General features: G+C 31.8%; 1 protein-coding gene and 1 long non-coding RNA gene across 3 annotated transcripts in view; both read right to left on the bottom strand.

Moving 5' to 3' along the window:
* Positions 1 to 13564, bottom strand: part of LOC100141567 (uncharacterized protein) — a 98711-nt gene extending 85147 nt beyond the window's left edge. The window contains exons 1-2 of one of the 2 annotated variants that reach the window (XM_008193135.3): positions 13412 to 13564; positions 8475 to 8806 (exon numbers count right to left, since the gene is read on the bottom strand). In XM_008193135.3, coding sequence (XP_008191357.1) covers positions 8475 to 8734 — 260 coding nt within the window. In that variant the 5' untranslated portion in view covers positions 8735 to 8806; positions 13412 to 13564. Of the gene's footprint in view, positions 1 to 8474; positions 8807 to 13378 lie in introns of both variants that reach the window. The other variant, XM_008193134.3, reaches the window with a different exon arrangement.
* An 8464-nt stretch (positions 13565 to 22028) lies between these two features.
* On the bottom strand, positions 22029 to 23961 carry LOC135267061 (uncharacterized). The gene is made up of 2 exons (XR_010335314.1): positions 23506 to 23961; positions 22029 to 23456 (listed from the first exon to the last, which is right to left on the bottom strand). It is a non-coding gene; the product is annotated as an uncharacterized LOC135267061 (long non-coding RNA).
* Between the last annotated feature and the right edge of the window lie 3922 nt (positions 23962 to 27883).

Below are 27883 nucleotides of genomic sequence, written 5' to 3'. Positions count from 1 at the left end.
CAATTTATTACCTTTGAAAAGAAAAAAACGTAATATTACAACCGGAATAATAACAAAATATTGTTCCATAGTCATCATCATTTTGCTGCATGTGCTTGAATAATAATAACAATTTTTGGACGAGTAATAGAAATGCAGTCTGGTATTTTATAACCTGGCCTGAATTCCAAAGTGTTATTGTTTTTGGGAATTGTTGTCACAGTGCCAAATTCACTATTTGTCTCAAATTATTGTAAATTAAAAACAAACAAAATGTGGCAACTTCTGTTCAAAAATTTGTTTCAAGAAGTCACAAAAGACGAAGCATTGCATTATACAGGGCAATTAAAAGAGAAAGCCTAAATCCTTCTTTGAGTAACAAACTTCAAAACTTAATTGTTATGTTTAGAGAACTTTTAATTTCCATAGCTTATTTTTTTCTAAAACTAAAATGCTTCACTTTTATTTCGTTAAATAAAAAAGAATTCGATTCTGCATCGATCTGTATTAGCACTCCCTACGCCAACCTATTCTAACAAATCAGCTATGTTGTTTGTTTATGTTAAGGAAAATTCCCTAGCTAATTTTGCAGACATTGGCAAAGAAACAATAAATAAACAGCATGTTTTTCTTCTTTGCTCTTTTCCATGGCTGATAAAGTCAGTGTCATCCGAAAGTTACAAGAACTCAAGATAATTTAATAAAATTATAACAACTTTCCTCGAAAATTTGCCAATTATACTCGTATACACATTAATTTTTTGCCTTTTAAGATAAAAATACGAGTAATTTGTGTAGAAATTTAATTTCTTGATTAGGTGCTATATGAATACATAATAATATTGTCTACACCAGTGGAACATAACCTGACCTGACAATTTTGATTCTCTAGATTGCAGACGTTATAAATGTTTGATTTTTTGTTTGAAACATTTATACTAATTTTGGTGTCCAAATGAAATTTTCTTACAATTTTCTGGCTAGATAAAAGATTTACCAAAATAAGCAAAACACCACTTCAGCAATCTCTGGCATTCAACTATAATAAAATCTCAAAAAAAACAGATCAAACGAGACAATATAAAATTTCATGTTTTTATTTTTTTATTACGGACTGTAGTCTTTGTTAATAAATAAGATTAATCGAGGAAAATATTCGTGAAAAGTATGATGTTGTATTGTGATTTTCTGTATATTCACAGAATCCTTGAAATAAGATGATTTTTCTCTAACAAATTGGCCCATTTGGTGACATCTAGTCCTATTTTAACAAACATACCAACTGTTAATTTAATGAACAAATTATTTACTAATTCTTCTTAAGAAAAAAGTGAAACCGAACAAAATAACTTAAAAAATTAAATTTCAAACATTTTTCTGCAACTTTCTGCATCGATTATAAAATAAGAAAGGAATTTATATTGTAGGGAGTTCTGGTATGTGTTAAAAAACAGATTAACAAGCCCAATTTTTTTATTAAAAACAATTTTCGTTAAAGAATAAGTTTAGATAATAAACTTAGAACTCTCGACAAGAAAATAAAAGAAATTTATTTCAAATAACAAATCGGCCGAGGTGTGGTACTTGTGGTGGTACTAAATCAAGAGAGAAAATTCATAAAAGAAACTAACCCTATTGAAAATCTGCAATTTTATGCGTAAATTTCCTTGATGAACAATTTTTAATAAAAAGTACGCTAAATCAAAAATATCAGCCATAAATGTAAATTGTAAAACCTATACTGTGACGTACTTCACCGATTTAATGAAATCCTCGTACAAAAAGAACAAAAAAACCGTTTTCATTCTTCGACACTGTCAAAATTTTCAGTTTTTCTCCTATGTAAGACAGTTTTGACAACTGTTTGGCATTTCTCAATACGAAACGTCAGATTATTTTTAACAGATTCAAAGCGATGTTAAGAGTTGTTGAGTCTAATCCAAAGAATAAAATATTGTATTCAACTCGTTTTCGTGTAAATCTGTTCATTTATTTCACCTCGTGGATGATGATTTAATTATCCACTCGTGAAATAAAACGTCCGATTTACAAACTCGTTAAATAAATACAAATAAGTGATAAATATCCGAAAAAGAATTTATTAAATAAGACCTTGCTTATTTGTTTCACCAACTTTTCTGGTAGTTTGTAAACCCACTTTAAATGGAAAAAATCATCGCCCATAAACTTAACCCAAAAATACCTGACCTGACCTGACCTGACCTGACCTGACCTGACTTAACTGGTTATGGCCAGTATGTATAAAATTTCAGATGAATATCATTAGAACTCTCAATACTCTTAATGGGGGGTTTAAACAGAACAATTTGTATAAATAACTACTTATAAATAAGACATGACTGAAAAATTATAAACTTAAATTTTAACCGAACAAAATTTTTGAGAGAATAGCAATCGAATTAAAGATACAAAGATTTATCCAAATTTTGTGGCCTTGTGTGAATTTTTGTGTGAATTCTTTATGACTTCTTAATTCCTTAGTGAAAAGTTCTAAACTACAGATAGATAGAACAAAAAAATTACCAACAAATTTCCATTTTTTCAATGTACTTTTTACAACCAGGATTCACCCAAACAATACGTTTGGTGCAATAAAATGTTGGCATTGGCATCGATACTTGCAAAGCAAATGTATAAATAGAACAACAATAAGGTCAATGTTGATGCACAAAAATAAAAATATCTACCTTATTTATTTGCTAATATGAAAGAAAATATAAACTAAATACTTCACCACCTACTACAAAACTACTATCAACCTCAATCAACATTCATTGAATGAAATGCTCTGTTCATTACTCACTCAATTAATCGATAAATTAATTGGTAAATTATCGAATTAGAGCATCTGACATGATTCAAGTACCTGAAGGAAAGTTATTGTAACAAACGTGATTTCAAAATTTAATCCTATTGTGATTTAATACATTCCCAAGAGAACCTTGCTTCAGTCTAGACCCGCTTATTACCAAAAACACTCATTACATAACTCAAGCGTATCAAAACAATTCCTCAATTCCCTCAATTTATTTCCGTTTTATTATTGTATGACTTAATAGACTTGTCTTGTACTTTCCCATTATCTCCCCACGATAAGCTCATTAACACATTTAATACAGTTAAAAATAATTAAATTTAATTAGAAATGTTAGTACGATTATATTGCTTTGACATGCCCGCCTCTATCAGATAGGAAGCTTTTTAACTTGACCTGATAATACCATTTATCTGAACTTTGTATAAGATCACAGCCAAATTAATAGCGATGATCTCGTAAACACATGCTTAAAATTCACCAATTTTTTTATTAACATGCACAAACATGGACATGGTGATGTAATAATGTAATTTAAAAGTGTGAAATTGCCCGTTTCATCAAGATCAAGTTCATTTTTATAAATAGATGGGTTTTTGGGAGAGAGAGAAATGGGACAGAAAAACATTACAAAATCTTCCAAGAAAAACAAATGTGCGAAATTTTGAAAATAATCACAAACTAGAGGAAGTTTAGTTCCAGTTACTACAAAATGTTTTTATTGAACCGTTTGTTGGTTTTATTACAAGTTTCAAAATCTGTATATTTTCGTTGTGATGTTTCTTTTTTGCAAAATTAGGTTAAACCGAAAATAGCGTGTAGTATGCACATTACGTGTTTAATGAAATAGCAGCACGTATAAAATGCTTCAACACTACAATATCAATGTAATTAAACGAGCGAAACATGCGTACTGCGTACTACTACAATTAATAACGGAAGACATGTAATGACCCCTTTTTTAATTCAATCGCCATTGTCCATTCAGGTAATAAACATTAATTGACCCAGTGGTACAAATTTTAGAATTGTTTAAATGATAACATCTATCCTTTTTGAATACTAAATCACTTATAAAGCTTCTAGAAATTTCTTGGCGTGATATTACAATCGCAACACCATAATTATTCAAACAAAAAAATGTCTTCTAATTGCTTATAGTCATAACCATTTTATTGTAGTTTTTTAATTCATTTCTTTATTAAATTACTCTTAATGTGCATCGAAGTCAGCGTTAAAAAAGATCAATTTAAGGTGGCAACCATGCAAAAATTGAAATGATTCTAGCCTCAAGCCTCCCTCACACTCAGTTTCTGAAGTAGCAAGAACTTAATAAAATTAACAAAATAATTATTAATAGAGAGTGACAAGCAAAAAATTTGTTCTGAATGACAATAATAACAATTTTTCATTGCCTATTAAATTACAGGTGCATTTAAACTTCCACAGCCTGCGTGATGCACATAATAAAAAAAGAGTATATATTTCACGTGTTCTAAAAAAAGACCAATTATTTTAGGTTTGATGTCGGGGAAAGTTTTTCATTAGTCACCCTGTATATTACCTTTAAGTTTTATTTTTTAATTACTTGTATTGTAGATTTTTTAGTATGTCTAGAAAGATGAAAAGAAATCAACATTTTTTTCCAAAATTCTGAAGAAATATGCTTCAATTTAAAAAGAATTTTCTTATTTTTGAGTCATTTTTATTATACTTTTCAAATAATTGTGTTATATTCAACGTATTCGGATTAGACGATAAAAAAGCAGCAATTCTCAGACAATGATAAGCTTTACTTAAAAATATTTTTTTCAGTCATTATGTCATTGTACATAGGTACATCACAGGTAAAAATTTTTTTTTAAAGTTACCAGTTACAGTCATTTTAAAATTCCTAGTTAAACTTTATTAATTTTTATTATGCTTTCTTATCATACATTTGTCTGTTTTAAAAAACAATATGTAATAAAAAAATAATAATATAAGTAATTGTAATAAGTCTAGCTTGAAGCTATTCAACGTAATTTCTCAAAGAACAATTAATAAAAAAATAAAAACAATAATTCCTACTTATAAACAATTATAGAAATTAAATAAAAATTAATTCGGAAACTTCTTAGTAACTGGAAACTAAAGGAAGAGATCATTGCCAATATCTCAAAAAGAAAAGAGTTCTTCAAGAAAAAATTGAAAATAAAAAATCTTTTGCAAACATTCATATAATAATACTATTACAGTAAAACCTCTCAACAACGGACACCGGTAGAGAATTTTTAATTGTCCGTTGTGAAGAGGTGTCCGTTATTTGGAGGTGTCCATTAAAGGAGTTTTCACTATTAATAATACTATTGTGTACAATGTACATAACTATTCCATTAAATTATTTTTCCCAGTGAGGTATAACTTCAAAATCAAATTAAATATGATAAAAAATATATAGACAAAAAATAACAAAACTGACAAATTTCCAGTTTGTCATCATTTCATTATTATTTATTATTCCATTTTCTGTGTATGTTATTACTTATTAATGTTATTATAGTCAATCTTAAAAAACATAGACATAAAAGTACAACTAAAAAAAGATGATAATTTTTTAACACTTGATAACAATGATAAGAAAAAAATAAAACGTGGAGTAAAATCTAAGTACTCTATTATGTCTCATCTTAGTTCTTAAGAGAAAATGGCAACAGCACATTTGCATTTTTTGGAGTGCAATTGAGGTCAAAAGAATAATTCTGTGTTATAATGGAACCCAGTGACAAATTTACTGCCAACATAATCCACCAATTAGAAGAGAAATAATAATAATAATAATACAGAAAATTAATAGTTTTTGCTAAAGTGAGAAACACAAAATACTTCCTTAAGCAAATTTTTTTAGTATTGTTCATTAATATTCTAAGTTTTTTTTTTAATAGATATGTGTTTTGTCAACTCAATTAAGATTTTTCTTAATTCTTAGTCTAACCTTCGAGTACCTGCTTCTGTTTTTTTCTTTTTACTTTTAAAACAAAATAAAATATACCCACTTCTCTTAACTATTAATGTTAAAAATCTAAAATTATGGTCGTTCCGGTAAAATATTTTTCGAATGATATTAATTGTTTAAAAAATTATATTACTAAATGTACAGGTCAGGTCAAGTTAGGTCAAGTATTTGTCTCAATTTTTGTCAAGTTTTTTATGAATCTAAAATCGTGGTTGTTTTCGAAGAATATTTTTCTAATGATATTTATTATTGAAAAATCATGAGTAGATGTACAGATCAGGTCCTGAACTAACTTGACCTGACCTGACCTATGTATTAAAAAAATTAACAAAAAATTACTACAAATTAAAATAAGAGATGTTGTAATAATAATTGCTTAAAAATGTAAAACTGAATAAATTGAAGGAGCAATTTAACCTGTTGTCTTTTTACCCGGTTTCTGGGATGGCTTAATTTTTAACATTTTCCACTACATAATAAAATATTTTTAAAAACATGCTAGCATTTTAACTCCATTAATTAATCTCCTTTAGTAAATAAATAAGTAACAAAATTCCTGTTTCAAAATATTATCTCACTTGTTCCACATTCGAACAATTTTATAAGTAAATAAATAATCATAATTTTTGCCAAGTTTATTTTTATAATTCGGATGCATGTCACAGGCTGTATTAACCCATATATCTCTCAATAAATCCCGTCATCACATTACATGCAACATAAACCTGCGGTAAACAATAATTATTACCGTCTGCTACTTCCGTTTTTTAAACTGCGTAAGATGATCGGTAACTGCGGTTGTTATAAGAAAACTGAACGGTATAATTTTTCGTGCTTGAATACCTATGCAAAATGGTTTATTTCTTGAGTTCCGTTTCAAATTATGTCATTCATGGAACCTGATTTTGTTACGGTACAATAAATAGTCTGTCAGCAGAAGTTGCATTGGAAAAAATTATTGCACACTTATTATTATTTCAACGTCACGGAATATGCAACACACGCTGTGCAAATCATATTCATTAAGAATAAGTATGCAAATTCATTTTGTGTTTGCATTCTTTAGCTGAGATTTACGAGTAATTCGCAAACAACACGCGATAAAGTTCCCAAATATTAGACAATCTGGTGTTTGATTAAAAAATTAAATTTGCGCTCACTACAACTACAAAATTAATCGCGGATTAAATTAAAATGTTTGAAAAGTTTGAACAGAAAAATACAGTTAAACCTCCCTCAGTCGAACCACCTCAATAATAAATTACGGGAGTTTGACTGTAACTGACAATAGTTGTGACTACGGATATCTAAAGGTTAGGATACGAAACGACGTACAAATAAAACGTTCCTGTCCCCGATAGTTCCATTAATGTCGCCAAAGAGCGCGTCTAAGTTTTCAGAGCAATGAAATGGAAAAAATCGTTGTATGTGTATAACGATTAACACATAACAAACAAAAAAAATACAGGCAAATAAAGCATTCAATTCTCAATAGTAACACACAAACATAATGCCAATTTTTTTTCGTGAACTGTATATAAATAAACTTCAAACTTTTACCAGTTTGCACTCTGCCCTATAGTTTCCAAAACGCTGAGAATACGGCTCCAGATATGAGAAAAATGTTAGGAAAAAAGTTGTAGAGTATTAAATTTTCTACAAAAAAGTCCGCGAGACTATATCCCTAACTTCAACCATTTAGGCCTAAAAGTCGTTCAAAGATGATCAAGCAACAGATATGCTTCATTTGGCCGGTGGTCAAGTATCGGACAGCTAATTTATTCCTAAACCATTGAAGATAGAAATATGGTGTCGCGGACTTTTTTGTAGAAAATTTAATTCTCTACAACTTTGTTCTTTACACTTTTTTTGTATCTTCAACCGTATATGCAGCGATCGTAAAAATTTAAGGTCGAACGCAAATTGATAATTCTAAGCGATAATTCTTTGCGCACCGTCGCATATTTACCAAATCGCTGGGAATACGGTTGAAGATACAAAAAAAGTGTAAGAGACAAAGTTGTAGAGAATTAAATTTGCTATAAAAAACTCTGCGACACCATATTTCTATCATCTACAGTTTAGGTGTAAATTAAATTTTCGTTACTTGCCGCCAGGTAAAATGAGACAAATCCATGGCTTGAGTGTCTTTGAACGTCTTTGGGGCCTAAACCGTTTAAGATAAAGATATGGCCTCGCGAACTTTTTTAAAGAAAATTTAATTCTAAACAAATTTCTTCTAAACATTTTTCTTGTATCTTTAACCGTATTCGCAGCGTCTTGAAAAATACGGAACGAAGCACAAATTTTAAATTTTAAATAATGTTTTTCTCATATTTCTTATAAAAATCTTAGTTATCATTTTTTCTCAGTCTGATAAGAGTGCAAACTTCAACATTCCTGCATTTTTTTCAAAGTGATTAGTGAATTGGTTGAATTTAAATTAATTTAAAACGGTCTAGCGCCGAGAGGGTTTAATGCTCGTAGCGCCCTCATTTTTACTCTGCCGTATGATTTTTTTTAGGTTTCGTCTCCTAACTTATAGTCCTCCGTAGTTGAAACGACTTCAGTTATTCGCAAAATCAATTTTTAAAAATAAAACCGCCAAAAATAGGATCGTAAAAATATCAAAATAAAACGTCTGGAAAACACATCTATTTTTACCTTTTCAGTGTTTGGTGCTTTCCTCCATTGATAACTAACTTAGGCTTTCCTTTATCACTGGTGCTTGTAGGCGTCATAGAGCTGTGACTAGCTGTTGCTGTTGTCACATCGCTAACAAAACTGCTAACACTTGTTTCTTTACTGATAGGACTTGAAGTTCTACCGTTTGTTAGAGTTTCAGAAGCCAAAGGTAACTGCATGTGTCCTCTGTTAGGAGCCGGTGGCGGTTTTTCGTCCACTGGTAGCATGTACGACAACATTACGAAGCACTAACTTAATTTTAACATTTTACACTAATACACTTTCACGGTCACAATCGAAGAAGCACCGATCTGAAAATGAGAGAAAATGGGTTTAGTTTTCACTTGAAAAAATGAACAACAAGCGGAACTAATTTAACAATAATTATGCATTTTAATCGGTGTCAATGAAGGCTCGAGTAACAGCAAAAGCAATTAAAATTTCAAATTTAAAAAACTGTAAAGTTGCTGTGCCACCACACTACTCTGTGGCCTTCGATGACGTAAATACGAGTATATCGTTTAGAACGCATAATAAACGTGTAATTGTCGTAAAAATATCCGTAGTGATGATTATCTAAAAATATCACATTTATTCAGGAAAATTATTGCAACCGCTGTCGCGGAGGAACAACATCGCAATTGGAAATCTCGATTTTCATTATCAAGGTTTGTAGGTATGTTATCAATAAAAATTAATTTACTGCACCCACACAAACGTTTGAAATTCTTTTATAATCTTTACGCGGAAACCACAAAACCGAGTCAATATTTGAATTAGGAGGAAAACCCTTATACTGCGTTTTATCAAATGGAACAAAAATGCCCACCTACATACACATATCTGGCAGTTTAAACCGCAATTTAAATGCTTTCGAAGAAAAAGAATAATATTTGGTTACGCAGTTGTACCCAACGAATTTTGTGATTTTCTGTTTCCAACACACAATTCTTTTTTTGTAAGAAAGTTTAAAATTTGATCTATTTGACCCCAAAAAATGTGAACACGACGTTTGCTATAAAGGTTTGAAATGGGATTTTGGCCCCGCTTTGAAATTCTACAAGTATATACAGGGTGTCGGTTTTTCGAGCTCCACCATGAGGATCACAGTTATAATAAGAGATAGCAGGTCGGTTAAATTAAGGCAAAGGATTGTATTTTTATGCTGACCAATTATCTGAAAAAAACTTTGACATATTATTTTTAATTTTTGAATTATTGAAAAAAAAAACAGAAATCTGTAATTTTCGTTTTCACTTTTTCAAGCGAAATCCAAAAGAAGTAGACGTTTTTAACTAGGACGTTCTTCAGGCACTTTTTTACAAGGAATCTAAATCTGTCGTCGTATTTTCCAAGGCGTTCTTGATGTCAGAGTTACAACACTAAACTTTGATTTTTCTTTTGGAAGCCGTATTCGCTTTTTGTATTTTTGAAAAATGTTTTTATTCCTGATTACAACGATGTATCACATGGTATGACAGAATCTTACATGCTAATCAAAATGGTGAAAAAAGCATTTTTGCGAAGAGTGCTTTGGAAGAAACGTCAACAATTTTGTTTTTAAACAAACTAGATTTTGAACAAGATAAGCTAGAATTTATTCTTCGCAAAAAATAAAACAAAGTTAAAAAAAAATTTGCTTGTACATTTAATAGAACTGTTAAAATTCAGATTGTTAAACAACCTTTTTACGTTTTTCCCAAAACACTCATTGCAAAATAATACATTATTATTATTATTATTATTTAACCGAACTCGTATCTCCTATAATGAGATCCCCATGATGGAGCTCGAAAAACCAACACCCTGTATATACTCGTAGAATAATATTTTATATATGAATTTATATTTAAATAAGTTCCGGCCTGAACAACATAAAGGTTCGAAAAAGCCAAGTATAACAAGATTTTTGTGACCTGGTACCTGACCAGACCCTGGATTTTTTTTGGATATTTTTTATTACATAATTAATTAGGTAAGTTTTTTGATCAGAAACTTGCATAAATGCTCCAAGAATAGCTTGTTTTTGAAAAACTTTCCCAAAGTAGATTCGTTTTTTTCTTAAATAATAAATAAATAAAGTTAAAAGATCCCCCTGTTTATTTTAAAACCGGGTTAAACGCTCTATTTTTGCAATGTGTCGGATTATTTTTGACAAACTTTCACTAATAAGTCATCGCGTTTTGATAGAATGGTCTGAAACAAACAAAAATTTAAAATACGTAATGTTTCATGCAGTTTAGTGATTTTTAGTCCAGTTCAGTAAAATCTGCTTCTACTGCATCTACATCTGCATCTACATACAAAAAAGTTAAAAAATAAAACAAAATCTGCTTGAATGATTTAGAGCAAAAACGTACATTATCTTAATATTCTCACCATTTCTTTCTAAAAATAACTACATTGAAATTATTTTTTCCTAACAGCAGCATATGGTGTATTTCTTGTATTTATTCAAAATTAAACCACTTTACTTCTAATGACAAATAGGCCTTCTGCAGGAAAATGAGGTAAAATAAAGAATAAAAGAGTTAGTTTGCAATACTTTTTAGAGTATTGTAAGTTAGAGTTAGTTTGTAATAGGATTTTTTTTAATTTCGCGATTGTATCTCAAAACCCATGTATTTCTAAAACGTTCGTCAAAAATAAGCCGTAGTTATTAATTATTTTGCTTCCTTCGAGCATTTATGCAGATTTTTGATTTAAAAACATAATTGTTTCCAAAAATTAAGTAAATATTGTTATTTAATAAATCCAGTTGCGGAAAAATTTATTTTTTCTTGTTTATTCAGATGAAGTACATGTACATATACAAAAAAAAACAAAAAACAAGTTTAATTTTTCGTACCACCCTTTTGTAGTTAGTTTTTAATAAACAAAAGGCAGTAGATGGCAACTGCCTTTAATGATTTGGAGCAAGAAAAACCTAATTTTTAGTAACATTTTCATCTACATAACTTAATCAGTAATCATAATCATGTTTTTTTATTTTAGTAAAACCGTTTGGCAAAAAAATGAGTGCCAAAAAGGTAAAAACATATAATAATTTGCGCTGTAAATAAAATGAAAATTTTGCAGTTTTCTGTTTTGTATCTTAAAGCTTGATTTTGCATGTTGTCGTATTGTATTGTATTTTTTGTATTCTTGTATTTTTTCTTTTCTGTTTTTTCCAATAAACTCTTTAATCCATCCATTTCATTTTTCAAACCCTTGCACTTTTCTCATAGAATGATCTAAATTACTAAGTGGTATGTACTGTTAGGTCATTTTGTTTATTTTGTATTACAAATAGGTACCTACATAGTACGTACATACCTCAAACTGAGAATATTTTATAGATAATCTACAAAATAAAATGTTAAATGGTGACAGAGATGTTCATTTACAACATTAAAGAAAAACTGGTATTTCACGATTTTTAATAAAAACATGTAATTCTTCTGTTCTAGTTATTGAAAAATTTTGTCAAGCTGTCGTTGTACTGCACGTATGTGTACAGTGAGCTGCAACATTATGAACTAATTTTATTAATAAAACTGAAAAATCGTCTTTGAGCAAAAATGCTGAACACAATTCTCAACTTGATTTAAAATTTTACACTCTTTATAAAACCCACATTTTTAGCCGATTCGATGGCAATACCAAAATATATTAAAATAATTAAGTTTTCGTATAAAATTCACTCAAAATGTAAATGAAAAACGTAAATTTTAATACCGTTAACAAAAAAAAACAAACAAATTCTAATATTTTACAACAAAAAAAGTTGAAACTTACTTCTATGATTTTTGGCGAAATAACATAATAATATGATATATTTGTGTTTATGGTAATCTTAAAATCCACCATGTTCCGTAACATTTAATAGAGCAATTAAAAGAAATAGCTCAAAAGAAAATTGCCCTGTTCGGTGTCATTCCGTCAAAATAAAATATTTTCAGTTTTAGTAAACTTATTCTATAATTTTGCCGTCCATTGTTTAAAAACACAAAATCTGCCTCGTCTTCCACATTACAAAAAAAATACGAAACGTAGTTATATAGTAGTTATTGAATTTTGGAAATTTTATTCAAATCACAAATTTTAGTTTTACAGATTATTTGAGATTATTTAAGGAAAAAATATTTAAGGAAAAAATAATGTAAAGGAGCTAGTTACTTGCGATTAAATACCTATACCTACATTTCTCCTACCACGTATTTAAAATCACGCTTGATATTTCCATCCGAATAAACAGTTTCCCTTACATTTATCAAATCAAACCCCGCACCCTCGGCCCATATCACCGACTACTGCACCCTCCAGCCAACTAAAATATCAATAGTTTCCTTTCGTCACAGTTTAACGGGGACGGTAATTGTTATTCGTGCGGATGTAAACTCGACTTTACGCATCCGTAAGCAAAGAAGCGACCAAATCCGAAGAAATTAAACCACGGACGGACTCGAGACAACATCTCAATCATTAACAAAAATAAACTCTACTACACCACACCACCAACCCTTTAATATTGACGTCACGCACCAGCTGGTGGTGGATTGTTTACAAACATTTTCGCATCTTCCCAAACCTTGCAGAAATAATAATCCAATCAATGATAAGTGTCAAAACAAACACCATCATTGCTCAAGACGCGTCAAAAGTAAACTAATCAGGCCATCAAGCTAGTTTGAATCAATTAAGGGCGGTAATTCGCCACTAACGAGATTCCCTGCATTTGGAGCGAATTTTATTGATTGAGTGTAACGTGGTGGCACGGCGACAAAATAAACAAAAAAATAAAGACAAAATCTTTAAAATTTGGTAAGTTTTGTAGCGATTACATAAATGCAAGTGCTGCGTTTTGCTCATCCAATCATAATTTTGGGAATTTTGCTCGTTACCTGGGCTCGAAACTGGGGCAAGTGTCGGCTTACCCTTGACCACGACACCACACCTACACTGCACCACCGTTCGAATTCGATGGAGGAGCTATGCAGTCTTAGCGCGATTTTAGCTGGAGGAGCCGGTGTTTATCCGCGACGTACTCACGGCGCAGCTCGCGATTTGTACACAGCGGACCATCGAAACTCTACTTCTGCTTTGTACTTCCTCATACCAGGCAATGCGCGTGCGTTTTGAGGGGTACATCGCCACAATCATATAATAATTGCTTGGGTTTTTATGGCACGATGATACGGCGCAGTCCGACTGCAAAAAATCAAAATTTTCGCTGATTATTGATAAGGATGCGTACGTTTGACGTTTAAATATTCATTGTGCGACGCAAAGTGTTTAAATTTAGATGTGTAGTAAACATTGCCACATTGCCGTGACTTTTTACAACTTGCAATGTTTGTCCCTGGTTGTGTTTGGTACAATGTTGTTGTTTATAATTTGATTTGGAATTGATGGTGATGATGGTGCTATCTACCGATGTTAGGTGTAAATTGGAAGCTATCGCGAGTAGTTCACTGTTTTAATTGGGAACGAAACTGCGATAATCTTTTGATTGCTATTTCTACGTCACCAGCTGTCTCTAAATTGAATAATATGTGATATCTACAAGGGTCGAACGCTTTTTTATTCGTATACAATATTCAAGTAGCACCCTTGACCCATTTATTTGTAAAAATGGTTAATGTACCTTTGCTTTTGTGTTTTATTGAATTTGTTTGTTTTTTATTCACTTTACATGGTTTCGTCTAGTAATACAATAACCACAACATTACGTGAATATTTGTTAAGTTAAAAAAACTTTTACTTAGGTATTAGAGCTCATTACACAGTGTCGCTGTTTTCGTTTTTTCTTAAGATGACTCAATAGGGCCTACTACCGCTTATATGATGTGAATAATATAATAATGCTCCAAATTATTATTATTTTTTGAAGACCTTTCTCTACAAAATAGCAAAAAATTGGAGCCGTCAGGCTTTCTGTTTTCTTTTTATTAAGTCCTGAACATTAAAAAAAAATTGCACCGTTTTAGATTAACCCATGCGTCGAATGGATTGCTTGCAGCAATTAACTTAATTTTTGGAGGAGAACATTACGCAACCTTGCTTTACAACATCATAAAAAATTGGGGCCGTCCGGCCTTTGGTTTTCATTTTATTAAATTCAAAAAATTTAAAAAAAAATGAAAAATTTGCATAAACACCGTTTTAGATTAACCCATGCGTCGAATGGATTGCATGCAGCAATTACTTTTATTTTTTAAGGAGAACATTACGAAACCTTGCTTTACAACATAATAAAAATTGGAGCCGTCCGGTCTTTGGTTTTCATTTTATTAAATTCGAAAATTTAAAAAAAAAGAAAAATTTGCATAAACACTGTCTTAGATTGACCCATGCGTCGAATAGATTGCATGCAGCAATTACCTTCATTTTTGGAGGAGAACATTACGAAACCTTGATTTACAACATAATAAAAAATTGGAGCTGTCCGGCCTTTGGTTTTCATTTTATTAAATTCGAAAATTTAAAAAAAAAATGAAAAACTTGCAGAAACACTGTCTTAGATTGACCCACGCGTCGAATAGATTGCATGCAGCAATTACCTTCATTTTTGCAGGAGAACATTACGAAACCCTGCTTTACAACATAATAAAAAATTGGAGCTGTCCGGCCTTTGGTTTTCATTTTATTAAATTTGAAAATTAGAAAAAAATGAAAAATTTACATAAACACTGTCTTAGGTTGACCCATGCGTCGAATAGATTGCATGCAGCAATTACCTTCATTTTTGGAGGAGAACATTACGAAACCTTGCTTTACAACATAATAAAAAATTGGAGCTGTCCGGCCTTTGGTTTTCATTTTATTAAATTCGAAATTTAAAAAAAAATGAAAAATTTGCATAAACACTGTCTTAGATTGACCCATGCGTCGAATAGATTGCATGCAGCAATTACCTTCATTTTTGCAGGAGAACATTACGAAACCCTGCTTTACAACATAATAAAAAATTGGAGCTGTCCGGCCTTTGGTTTTCATTTTATTAAATTTGAAAATTAGAAAAAAATGAAAAATTTACATAAACACTGTCTTAGGTTGACCCATGCGTCGAATAGATTGCATGCAGCAATTACCTTCATTTTTGGAGGAGAACATTACGAAACCTTGCTTTACAACATAATAAAAAATTGGAGCTGTCCGGCCTTTGGTTTTCATTTTATTAAAGTCGAAATTTAAAAAAAAATGAAAAATTTGCATAAACACTGTCTTAGATTGACCCATGCGTCGAATAGATTGCATGCAGCAATTACCTTCATTTTTGCAGGAGAACATTACGAAACCCTGCTTTACAACATAATAAAAAATTGGAGCTGTCCGGCCTTTGGTTTTCATTTTATTAAATTTGAAAATTAGAAAAAAATGAAAAATTTACATAAACACTGTCTTAGGTTGACCCACGCGTCGAATAGATTGCATGCAGCAATTACCTTCATTTTTGGAGGAGAACATTACGAAACCTTGCTTTACAACATAATAAAAAATTGGAGCTGTCCGGCCTTTGGTTTTCATTTTATTAAAGTCGAAATTTAAAAAAAAATGAAAAATTTGCATAAACACTGTCTTAGATTGACCCATGCGTCGAATAGATTGCATGCAGCAATTACCTTCATTTTTGCAGGAGAACATTACGAAACCTTGCTTTACAACATAATGAAAAATTGGAGCTGTCCGGCCTTTGGTTTTCATTTTATTAAAGTCGAAATTTAAAAAAAAATGAAAAATTTGCATAAACACTGTCTTAGATTGACCCATGCGTCGAATAGATTGCATGCAGCAATTACCTTCATTTTTGCAGGAGAACATTACGAAACCTTGCTTTACAACATAATAAAAAATTGGAGCTGTCCGGCTTTTGGTTTTCATTTTATTAAATTTAAAAATTAGAAAAAAATGAAAAATTTACATAAACACTGTCTTAGGTTGACCCATGCGTCGAATAGATTGCATGCAGCAATTACCTTCATTTTTGCAGGAGAACATTACGAAACCTTGCTTTACAACATAATAAAAAATTGGAGCCGTTTGGCCTTTGGTTTTCATTTTATTAAATTCGAAATATTTAAAAAAAAATTAAAAATTTGTATAAGCACCGTTTTAGATTAACCCATGCGTCGAATGGATTGCATGCAACAATTACCTTCATTTTTGCAGGAGAACATTACGAAACCCTGCTTTACAACATAATAAAAAATTGGAGCTGTCCGGCCTTTGGTTTTCATTTTATTAAATTTGAAAATTAGAAAAAAATGAAAAATTTACATAAACACTGTCTTAGGTTGACCCATGCGTCGAATAGATTGCATGCACCAATTACCTTTATTTTTGGAGGAGAACATTACGAAACCTTGCTTTACAACATAATAAAAAATTGGAGCTGTCCGGCCTTTGGTTTTCATTTTATTAAATTTGAAAATTAAAAAAAAAATGAGAAACTTGCAGAAACACTGTCTTAGATTGACCCACGCGTCGAATAGATTGCATGCAGCAATTACCTTCATTTTTGCAGGAGAACATTACGAAACCCTGCTTTACAACATAATAAAAAATTGGAGCTGTCCGGCCTTTGGTTTTCATTTTATTAAATTTGAAAATTAGAAAAAAATGAAAAATTTGCATAAACACTGTCTTAGATTGACCCATGCGTCGAATAGATTGCATGCACCAATTACCTTCATTTTTGGAGGAGAACATTACGAAACCTTGCTTTACAACATAATAAAAAATTGGAGCTGTCCGGCCTTTGGTTTTCATTTTATTAAATTCGAAACTTTAAAAAAAAATGAAAAACTTGCAGAAACACTGTCTTAGATTAACCCACGCGTCGAATAGATTGCATGCAGCAAATACCTTCATTTTTGCAGGAGAACATTACGAAACCCTGCTTTACAACATAATAAAAAATTGGAGCTGTCCGGCCTTTGGTTTTCATTTTATTAAATTCGAAATTTAAAAATAAATGAAAAATTTGCATAAACACTGTCTTAGATTGACCCATGCGCCGAATAGATTGCATGCAACAATTACCTTCATTTTTGCAGGAGAACATTACGAAACCTTGCTTTACAACATAATAAAAAATTGGAGCTGTCCGGCCTTTGGTTTTCATTTTATTAAATTCGAAAATTTAAAAAAAAAAATGAAAAACTTGCAGAAACACTGTCTTAGATTAACCCACGCGTCGAATAGATTGCATGCAGCAAATACCTTCATTTTTGCAGGAGAACATTACGAAACCCTGCTTTACAACATAATAAAAAATTGGAGCTGTCCGGCCTTTGGTTTTCATTTTATTAAATTCGAAATTTAAAAAAAAATGAAAAATTTGCATAAACACTGTCTTAGATTGACCCATGCGTCGAATAGATTGCATGCAGCAATTACCTTCATTTTTGGAGGAGAACATTACGAAACCTTGCTTTACAACATAATAAAAAATTGGAGCTGTCCGGCTTTTGGTTTTCATTTTATTAAGTTCGAAATTTAAAAAAAAATGAAAAATTTGCATAAACACTGTCTTAGATTGACCCATGCGTCGAATAGATTGCATGCAGCAACTACCTTCATTTTTGGAGGAGAACATTACGAAACCCTGCTTTACAACATAATAAAAAATTGGAGCTGTCCGGCCTTTGGTTTTCATTTTATTAAATTCGAAATTTAAAAATAAATGAAAAATTTGCATAAACACTGTCTTAGATTGACCCATGCGCCGAATAGATTGCATGCAACAATTACCTTCATTTTTGCAGGAGAACATTACGAAACCTTGCTTTACAACATAATAAAAAATTGGAGCTGTCCGGCCTTTGGTTTTCATTTTATTAAATTCGAAAATTTAAAAAAAAAAATGAAAAACTTGCAGAAACACTGTCTTAGATTAACCCACGCGTCGAATAGATTGCATGCAGCAAATACCTTCATTTTTGCAGGAGAACATTACGAAACCCTGCTTTACAACATAATAAAAAATTGGAGCTGTCCGGCCTTTGGTTTTCATTTTATTAAATTCGAAATTTAAAAAAAAATGAAAAATTTGCATAAACACTGTCTTAGATTGACCCATGCGTCGAATAGATTGCATGCAGCAATTACCTTCATTTTTGGAGGAGAACATTACGAAACCTTGCTTTACAACATAATAAAAAATTGGAGCTGTCCGGCTTTTGGTTTTCATTTTATTAAATTCGAAATTTAAAAAAAAATGAAAAATTTGCATAAACACTGTCTTAGATTGACCCATGCGTCGAATAGATTGCATGCAGCAACTACCTTCATTTTTGGAGGAGAACATTACGAAACCTTGCTTTACAACATAATAAAAAATTGGAGTTGTCCGGCCTTTGGTTTTCATTTTATTAAATTTGAAATTTAGAAAAAAATGAAAAATTTACATAAACACTGTCTTAGATTGACCCATGCGTCGAATGGATTGCATGCAACAATTACCTTCATTTTTGCAGGAGAACATTACGAAACCCTGCTTTACAACATAATAAAAAATTGGAGTTGTCCGGCCTTTGGTTTTCATTTTATTAAATTTGAAAATTAGAAAAAAATGAAAAATTTACATAAACACTGTCTTAGGTTGACCCATGCGTCGAATAGATTGCATGCACCAATTACCTTCATTTTTGGAGGAGAACATTACGAAACCTTGCTTTACAACATAATAAAAAATTGGAGCTGTCCGGCCTTTGGTTTTCATTTTATTAAATTTTAAAATTAAAAATAAATGAAAAATTTACATAAACACTGTCTTAGGTTGAGCCATGCGTCGAATAGATTGCATGCAGCAATTACCTTCATTTTTGGAGGAGAACATTACGAAACCTTGCTTTACAACATAATAAAAAATTGGAGCTGTCCGGCCTTTGGTTTTCATTTTATTAAATTTGAAAATTAAAAAAAAAAAGAGAAACTTGCAGAAACACTGTCTTAGATTGACCCACGCGTCGAATAGATTGCATGCAGCAATTACCTTCATTTTTGCAGGAGAACATTACGAAACCCTGCTTTACAACATAATAAAAAATTGGAGCTGTCCGGCCTTTGGTTTTCATTTTATTAAATTTGAAAATTAGAAAAAAATGAAAAATTTACATAAACACTGTCTTAGGTTGACCCATGCGTCGAATAGATTGCATGCAGCAATTACCTTCATTTTTGGAGGAGAACATTACGAAACCTTGCTTTACAACATAATAAAAAATTGGAGCTGTGCGGCCTTTGGTTTTCATTTTATTAAATTCGAAAATTGAAAAAAAAAAAATGAAAAACTTGCAGAAACACTGTCTTAGATTAACCCACGCGTCGAATAGATTGCATGCAGCAAATACCTTCATTTTTGCAGGAGAACATTACGAAACCCTGCTTTACAACATAATAAAAAATTGGAGCTGTCCGGCCCTTGGTTTTCATTTTATTAAATTCGAAATTTAAAAAAAAATGAAAAATTTGCATAAACACTGTCTTAGATTGACCCATGCGCCGAATAGATTGCATGCAGCAATTACCTTCATTTTTGGAGGAGAACATTACGAAACCTTGCTTTACAACATAATAAAAAATTGGAGCTGTCCGGCCTTTGGTTTTCATTTTATTAAATTCGAAATTTAAAAAAAAATGAAAAATTTGCTAAACACTGTCTTAGATTGACCCATGCGCCGAATAGATTGCATGCAACAATTACCTTCATTTTTGCAGGAGAACATTACGAAACCTTGCTTTACAACATAATAAAAAATTGGAGCTGTCCGGCCTTTGGTTTTCATTTTATTAAATTTGAAATTTTGAAAAAAATGAAAAATTTACATAAACACTGTCTTAGGTTGACCCATGCGTCGAATAGATTGCATGCAGCAATTACCTTCATTTTTGGAGGAGAACATTACGAAACCTTGCTTTACAACATAATAAAAAATTGGAGCTGTCCGGCCTTTGGTTTTCATTTTATTATATTTGAAAATTAGAAAAAAATGAAAAATTTACATAAACACTGTCTTAGGTTGACCCATGCGTCGAATAGATTGCATGCAGCAATTACCTTCATTTTTGCGGGAGAACATTACGAAACCTTGCTTTACAACATAATAAAAAATTGGAGCCGTTTGGCCTTTGGTTTTCATTTTATTAAATTCGAAATATTTAAAAAAAAATTAAAAATTTGTATAAGCACCGTTTTAGATTAACCCATGCGTCGAATGGATTGCATGCAACAATTACCTTCATTTTTGCAGGAGAACATTACGAAACCCTGCTTTACAACATAATAAAAAATTGGAGCTGTCCGGCCTTTGGTTTTCATTTTATTAAATTTGAAAATTAGAAAAAAATGAAAAATTTACATAAACACTGTCTTAGGTTGACCCATGCGTCGAATAGATTGCATGCACCAATTACCTTCATTTTTGGAGGAGAACATTACGAAACCTTGCTTTACAACATAATAAAAAATTGGAGCTGTCCGGCCTTTGGTTTTCATTTTATTAAATTTGAAAATTAAAAATAAATGAAAAATTTACATAAACACTGTCTTAGGTTGAGCCATGCGTCGAATAGATTGCATGCAGCAATTACCTTCATTTTTGCAGGAGAACATTACGAAACCCTGCTTTACAACATAATAAAAAATTGGAGCTGTCCGGCCTTTGGTTTTCATTTTATTAAATTTGAAAATTAGAAAAAAATGAAAAATTTGCATAAACACTGTCTTAGATTGACCCATGCGTCGAATAGATTGCATGCACCAATTACCTTCATTTTTGCAGGAGAACATTACGAAACCTTGCTTTACAACATAATAAAAAATTGGAGCTGTCCGGCCTTTGGTTTTCATTTTATTAAATTTGAAAATTAAAAAAAAAAAATGAGAAACTTGCAGAAACACTGTCTTAGATTGACCCACGCGTCGAATAGATTGCATGCAGCAATTACCTTCATTTTTGCAGGAGAACATTACGAAACCCTGCTTTACAACATAATAAAAAATTGGAGCTGTCCGGCCTTTGGTTTTCATTTTATTAAATTTGAAAATTACAAAAAAATTAAAAATTTGCATAAACACTGTCTTAGATTGACCCATGCGTCGAATAGATTGCATGCACCAATTACCTTCATTTTTGCAGGAGAACATTACGAAACCTTGCTTTACAACATAATAAAAAATTGAAGCCGTCCGGTTTTTGGTTTACATTTTATTAAATTCGAGAATTAAAAAAAAACCTTTGCTAAGATAGGCACTAGAGAAATAGGTCTATAATTACTGATGTCATTCGGATCTCCTTTCTTAAAAACCGGTACAACTTTGGAAGTTTTTAGAACTGCTGGAAATATACTTTCTCTAATACACCTATTAATGATTTTAGTCAAAGGAATAACTATAAGATTTACTAACGATTTTAGAATTTTTGAACTAATATTGTAGGCATCACAACTATTAGATTTCTTCAAATGATTAATGGCATCCCTAACTTCATTATAAGTAACTTCATGGAAAGAAAATCGAGAGTCAGTTTCAAACGATGTTAAAATATTTGATGTTTTGGGTAACGCGTTAATTGTATTGGCAGCAATGTTAGTGAAATAGTTATTGATAGTGTCAGGCGACAGATTCGTAGGCAATTTAACAGAATTTTTTCTCTTTGTGTTGACAATATCCCACAATGCTTTTTGTTTGTTAGGGACGTTGTTGATCATGTTATCATGAAATTTAACTATAGCTTTTGCAATTTCACTGCGATAGAATTTTCTGAAATCAGTGTAAACCTCTTTATCAATAATCTGTTTGTTTTGAAGTTGAAAAAGCAGAGTTTGCATGTTACGTAAAGATCGCAAATTGTCATTAAACCAATTTTTTGATGCTCGAGTGGATAAAATTTTTTCAGGAAAACAAATAGACACATAATGTACTAGAATACTGTTAAATTGAGTAAATAAGTCTTCAACATCATTGTTAGTATTGTTGATAAAATCCCAGTTGATATTTTCAATAAAGTTATATAGGTGGAATAATCCTAAAGCAGTTATAGGTCTATATTTGGTATTAGAACTTTCATTTGCCACTAGAGACGAAGTAGGAACAAAGACACTCATACATACACCACAATGATCAGATAATCCTGGATCATGAGTTGTTACTTGATAATCATTGATTTGAAAGTTAGTGAAAATGTTATCTAGGCAGGAATTTCCTCGAGTTGGAGTAAAAACAGTTGAGTATAAACCATATGAAAGAAAAGTATTAACCAAAGCAACAGCAAGCTTATCCGAAGTGCCAAATTTCACATTGAAATCGCCTGTTACAATAATTTTATTATTGGTTTTGGTTAAAGACGAAAGCATTAAATTTAATTTTTTCAGAAAAACATCAAAATTCCCCGAAGGTGAACGATACAATGTAACTACATTTAAGTTGTCATTTAATAAACATCCAGAAACTTCAAAATCAAACTCAATACTTTCAAAACTCAAAGATTTGCAATGAGTCATGGAATTATGAACAAAAATACTTACTCCACCATGATAGCGCAAAGTTCTGCAAAAGCTAGAAACTGTACAATAATTTCCTAATTTAAGAACCTCGATTTCATTAGCCGTCATCCAATGCTCATTGATACATAGTACTTCAAAAGGGCCATCGGACAGCAAAAAGGCTTCTAGATCTAAAATTTTGTTTTTTAAGCTTTGAATATTAAGGTGATATAAATTTAACACAGTTACGCCACTACACTCTGGTTTGGTGGATTGTTGTTTTGGGGGCGCCTGAAGAAAAAACGATTTATAGTAACTCCACAGGGCCAGATGGAAGAATTCATGACTTGCTCAAGTTCTCCTAGTGGCACAGATAGCTTGAATGACGAGTATAGGGTTGGATTTTTCGATTGTAGTCTTTCGCAGTTTGCTTTGGACACATGGGGCTTGATATAGTCCAGGATATTCTCGACCTTGGTGTCCGGATCTAATCTAGACAAGTGAAGATGAGCTGATTTAGGAACGCTTTTTAAAACAGTACTGGCTGATGAGCCAATCATTGGTTTTTTTCTAGAAGCTCCCGAGATCGGTTTAGTTGCTTGTAAGCTCTGTGGGGCCACTTTGGTAGACGCGGATGCCTTCTTTTTTTTGTTTTGGACCAGAATGAAGCCGTCCTCTTTATCACTCTGCGGCGTTTTTGTGTTGGTATCAGCGGTAGAGACTCCGGAAGTTGAAGGAATTGTTACTTGTAATGTGGGAGGAAATGTTCTGTCCCTATTTTTTGTCAGGTTTTTGGAATTTGGCAAACCCTTATCCATCATCGTCGCAGGACGTTGCAAGTTGAAAGGTACTTTCGGAGGTTCATCGCTGTTGATAAGCCAGGCTTGTTTACCTGCATTCACTTTTTCGCGAACTTCTCTTCCATTATCGCGATCGTTTTTAAGTTGGCCTTCGATTACCTCTCTGAGCGCTGCATTGACTTTAAGAAGGTGGATTTTTTCATCTAATTTCTTGATGATCGATAATTGTCTTGAGGTACTTGATTTCGTTCCTGAGGGAGCTAAACGTATCTTCACTTTGAGCAACAGATTCGCAATCACTAATTTCGCCGGTATCACTCACAGCACAACAGTTAACTTCGTTATCGTTTATAAACTTGGCTTTTTTTATAAGCTTAGCACAACTTGTATGATAATTGGCTCCACATGTAATACATTTGGGGCCACTGTTAGTTTGCTTTTTACATTTCTTGCAGAGAGCCTGCCCGGATGCGTCTGCACCGTCAGACATCGCGCTCGCAGAAGAGATTGACCCATGCGTCGAATAGATTGCATGCAGCAATTACTCTTATTTTTGGAGGAGAACATTACGAAACCTTGCTTTACATCATAATAAAAAATTGGAGCTGTCCGGCCTTTGGTTTTCATTTTATTAAATTCGAAAATTTAAAAAAAAATGAAAAATTTACATAAACACTGTCTTAGGTTGACCCATGCGTCGAATAGATTGCATGCAGCAATTACCTTCATTTTTGGAGGAGAACATTACGAAACCTTGCTATACAACATAATAAAAAATTGGAGCTGTCCGGCCTTTGGTTTTCATTTTATTAAATTCGAAAATTTAAAAAAAAAATGAAAAACTTGCAGAAACACTGTCTTAGATTGACCCACGCGTCGAATAGATTGCATGCAGCAATTACCTTCATTTTTAGAGGAGAACATTACGAAACCTTGCTTTACAACATAATAAAAAATTGGAGCTGTCCGGCCTTTGGTTTTCATTTTATTAAATTTGAAAATTAGAAAAAAATGAAAAATTTACATAAACACTGTCTTAGGTTGACCCATGCGTCGAATAGATTGCATGCAGCAATTACCTTCATTTTTGGAGGAGAACATTACGAAACCTTGCTTTACAACATAATAAAAAATTGGAGCTGTCCGGCCTTTGGTTTTCATTTTATTAAATTTGAAAATTAAAAAAAAAATGAAAAACTTGCAGAAACACTGTCTTAGATTGACCCACGCGTCGAATAGATTGCATGCAGCAATTACCTTCATTTTTGCAGGAGAACATTACGAAACCCTGCTTTACAACATAATAAAAAATTGAAGATGTCCGGCCTTTGGTTTTCATTTTATTAAATTCGAAAATTTAAAAAAAAAAATGAAAAACTTGCAGAAACACTGTCTTAGATTGACCCACGCGTCGAATAGATTGCATGCAGCAATTACCTTCATTTTTGGAGGAGAACATTACGAAACCTTGCTTTACAACATAATAAAAAATTGGAGCTGTGCGGCCTTTGGTTTTCATTTTATTAAATTCGAAATTTAAAAGAAAATGAAAAATTTGCATAAACACTGTCTTAGATTGACCCATGCGTCGAATAGATTGCATGCAGCAATTACCTTCATTTTTGGAGGAGAACATTACAAAACCTTGCTTTACAACATAATAAAAAATTGGAGCTGTCCGGCCTTTGGTTTTCATTTTATTAAATTCGAAAATTTAAAAAAAAATGAAAAATTTTCATAAACACTGTCTTAGATTGACCCATGCGTCGAATAGATTGCATGCAGCAATTACCTTCATTTTTGGAGGAGAACATTACGAAACCTTGCTTTACAACATAATAAAAAATTGGAGCTGTCCGGCCTTTGGTTTTCATTTTATTAAATTTGAAAATTAGAAAAAAATGAAAAATTTACATAAACACTGTCTTAGGTTGACCCATGCGTCGAATAGATTGCATGCAGCAATTACCTTCATTTTTGGAGGAGAACATTACGAAACCTTGCTTTACAACATAATAAAAAATTGGAGCTGTCCGGCCTTTGGTTTTCATTTTATTAAATTCGAAAATTTAAAAAAAAATGAAAAACTTGCAGAAACACTGTCTTAGATTGACCCACGCGTCGAATAGATTGCATGCAGCAATTACCTTCATTTTTGGAGGAGAACATTACGAAACCTTGCTTTACAACATAATAAAAAATTGGAGCTGTCCGGCCTTTGGTTTTCATTTTATTAAATTTGAAAATTAGAAAAAAATGAAAAATTTACATAAACACTGTCTTAGGTTGACCCATGCGTCGAATAGATTGCATGCAGCAATTACCTTCATTTTTGGAGGAGAACATTACGAAACCTTGCTTTACAACATAATAAAAAATTGGAGCTGTCCGGCCTTTGGTTTTCATTTTATTAAATTTGAAAATTAAAAAAAAAAATGAAAAACTTGCAGAAACACTGTCTTAGATTGACCCACGCGTCGAATAGATTGCATGCAGCAATTACCTTCATTTTTGCAGGAGAACATTACGAAACCCTGCTTTACAACATAATAAAAAATTGGAGCTGTCCGGCCTTTGGTTTTCATTTTATTAAATTCGAAAATTTAAAAAAAAATGAAAAACTTGCAGAAACACTGTCTTAGATTGACCCACGCGTCGAATAGATTGCATGCAGCAATTACCTTCATTTTTGGAGGAGAACATTACGAAACCTTGCTTTACAACATAATAAAAAATTGGAGCTGTCCGGCCTTTGGTTTTCATTTTATTAAATTCGAAAATTAAAAAAAAATGAAAAATTTGCATAAACACTGTCTTAGATTGACCCATGCGTCGAATAGATTGCATGCAGCAATTACCTTCATTTTTGCAGTAGAACATTACGAAACCTTGCTTTACAACATAATAAAAAATTGGAGCTGTCCGGCCTTTGGTTTTCATTTTATTAAATTCGAAAATTTAAAAAAAAAATGAAAAACTTGCAGAAACACTGTCTTAGATTGACCCACGCGTCGAATAGATTGCATGCAGCAATTACCTTCATTTTTGCAGGAGAACATTACTTGCTTTCCAACATAATAAAAAATTGGAGCTGTCCGGCCTTTGGTTTTCATTTTATTAAATTTGAAAATTAGAAAAAAATGAAAAATTTACATAAACACTGTCTTAGGTTGACCCATGCGTCGAATAGATTGCATGCAGCAATTACCTTCATTTTTGGAGGAGAACATTACGAAACCTTGCTTTACAACATAATAAAAAATTGGAGCTGTCCGGCCTTTGGTTTTCATTTTATTAAATTCGAAAATTTAAAAAAAAAATGAAAAACTTGCAGAAACACTGTCTTAGATTGACCCACGCGTCGAATAGATTGCATGCAGCAATTACCTTCATTTTTGCAGGAGAACATTACGAAACCCTGCTTTACAACATAATAAAAATTGGAGCTGTCCGGCCTTTGGTTTTCATTTTATTAAATTCGAAAATTTAAAAAAAAAATGAAAAACTTGCAGAAACACTGTCTTAGATTGACCCACGCGTCGAATAGATTGCATGCAGCAATTACCTTCATTTTTGGAGGAGAACATTACGAAACCTTGCTTTACAACATAATAAAAAATTGGAGCTGTCCGGCCTTTGGTTTTCATTTTATTAAATTCGAAAATTAAAAAAAAATGAAAAATTTGCATAAACACTGTCTTAGATTGACCCACGCGTCGAATAGATTGCATGCAGCAATTACCTTCATTTTTGGAGGAGAACATTACGAAACCTTGCTTTACAACATAATAAAAAATTGGAGCTGTCCGGCCTTTGGTTTTCATTTTATTAAATTCGAAAATTTAAAAAAAAAATGAAAAACTTGCAGAAACACTGTCTTAGATTGACCCACGCGTCGAATAGATTGCATGCAGCAATTACCTTCATTTTTGCAGGAGAACATTACGAAACCCTGCTTTACAACATAATAAAAATTGGAGCTGTCCGGCCTTTGGTTTTCATTTTATTAAATTCGAAAATTTAAAAAAAAAATGAAAAACTTGCAGAAACACTGTCTTAGATTGACCCACGCGTCGAATAGATTGCATGCAGCAATTACCTTCATTTTTGCAGGAGAAC

This window comes from Tribolium castaneum, chromosome 1 (assembly GCF_031307605.1).
Source record: "Tribolium castaneum strain GA2 chromosome 1, icTriCast1.1, whole genome shotgun sequence".
NCBI lineage: Eukaryota > Metazoa > Arthropoda > Insecta > Coleoptera > Tenebrionidae > Tribolium > Tribolium castaneum.
The sequence above is the reverse complement of the archived record's forward strand: the minus strand, read 5'-3'. Positions and strand labels throughout refer to the sequence as shown.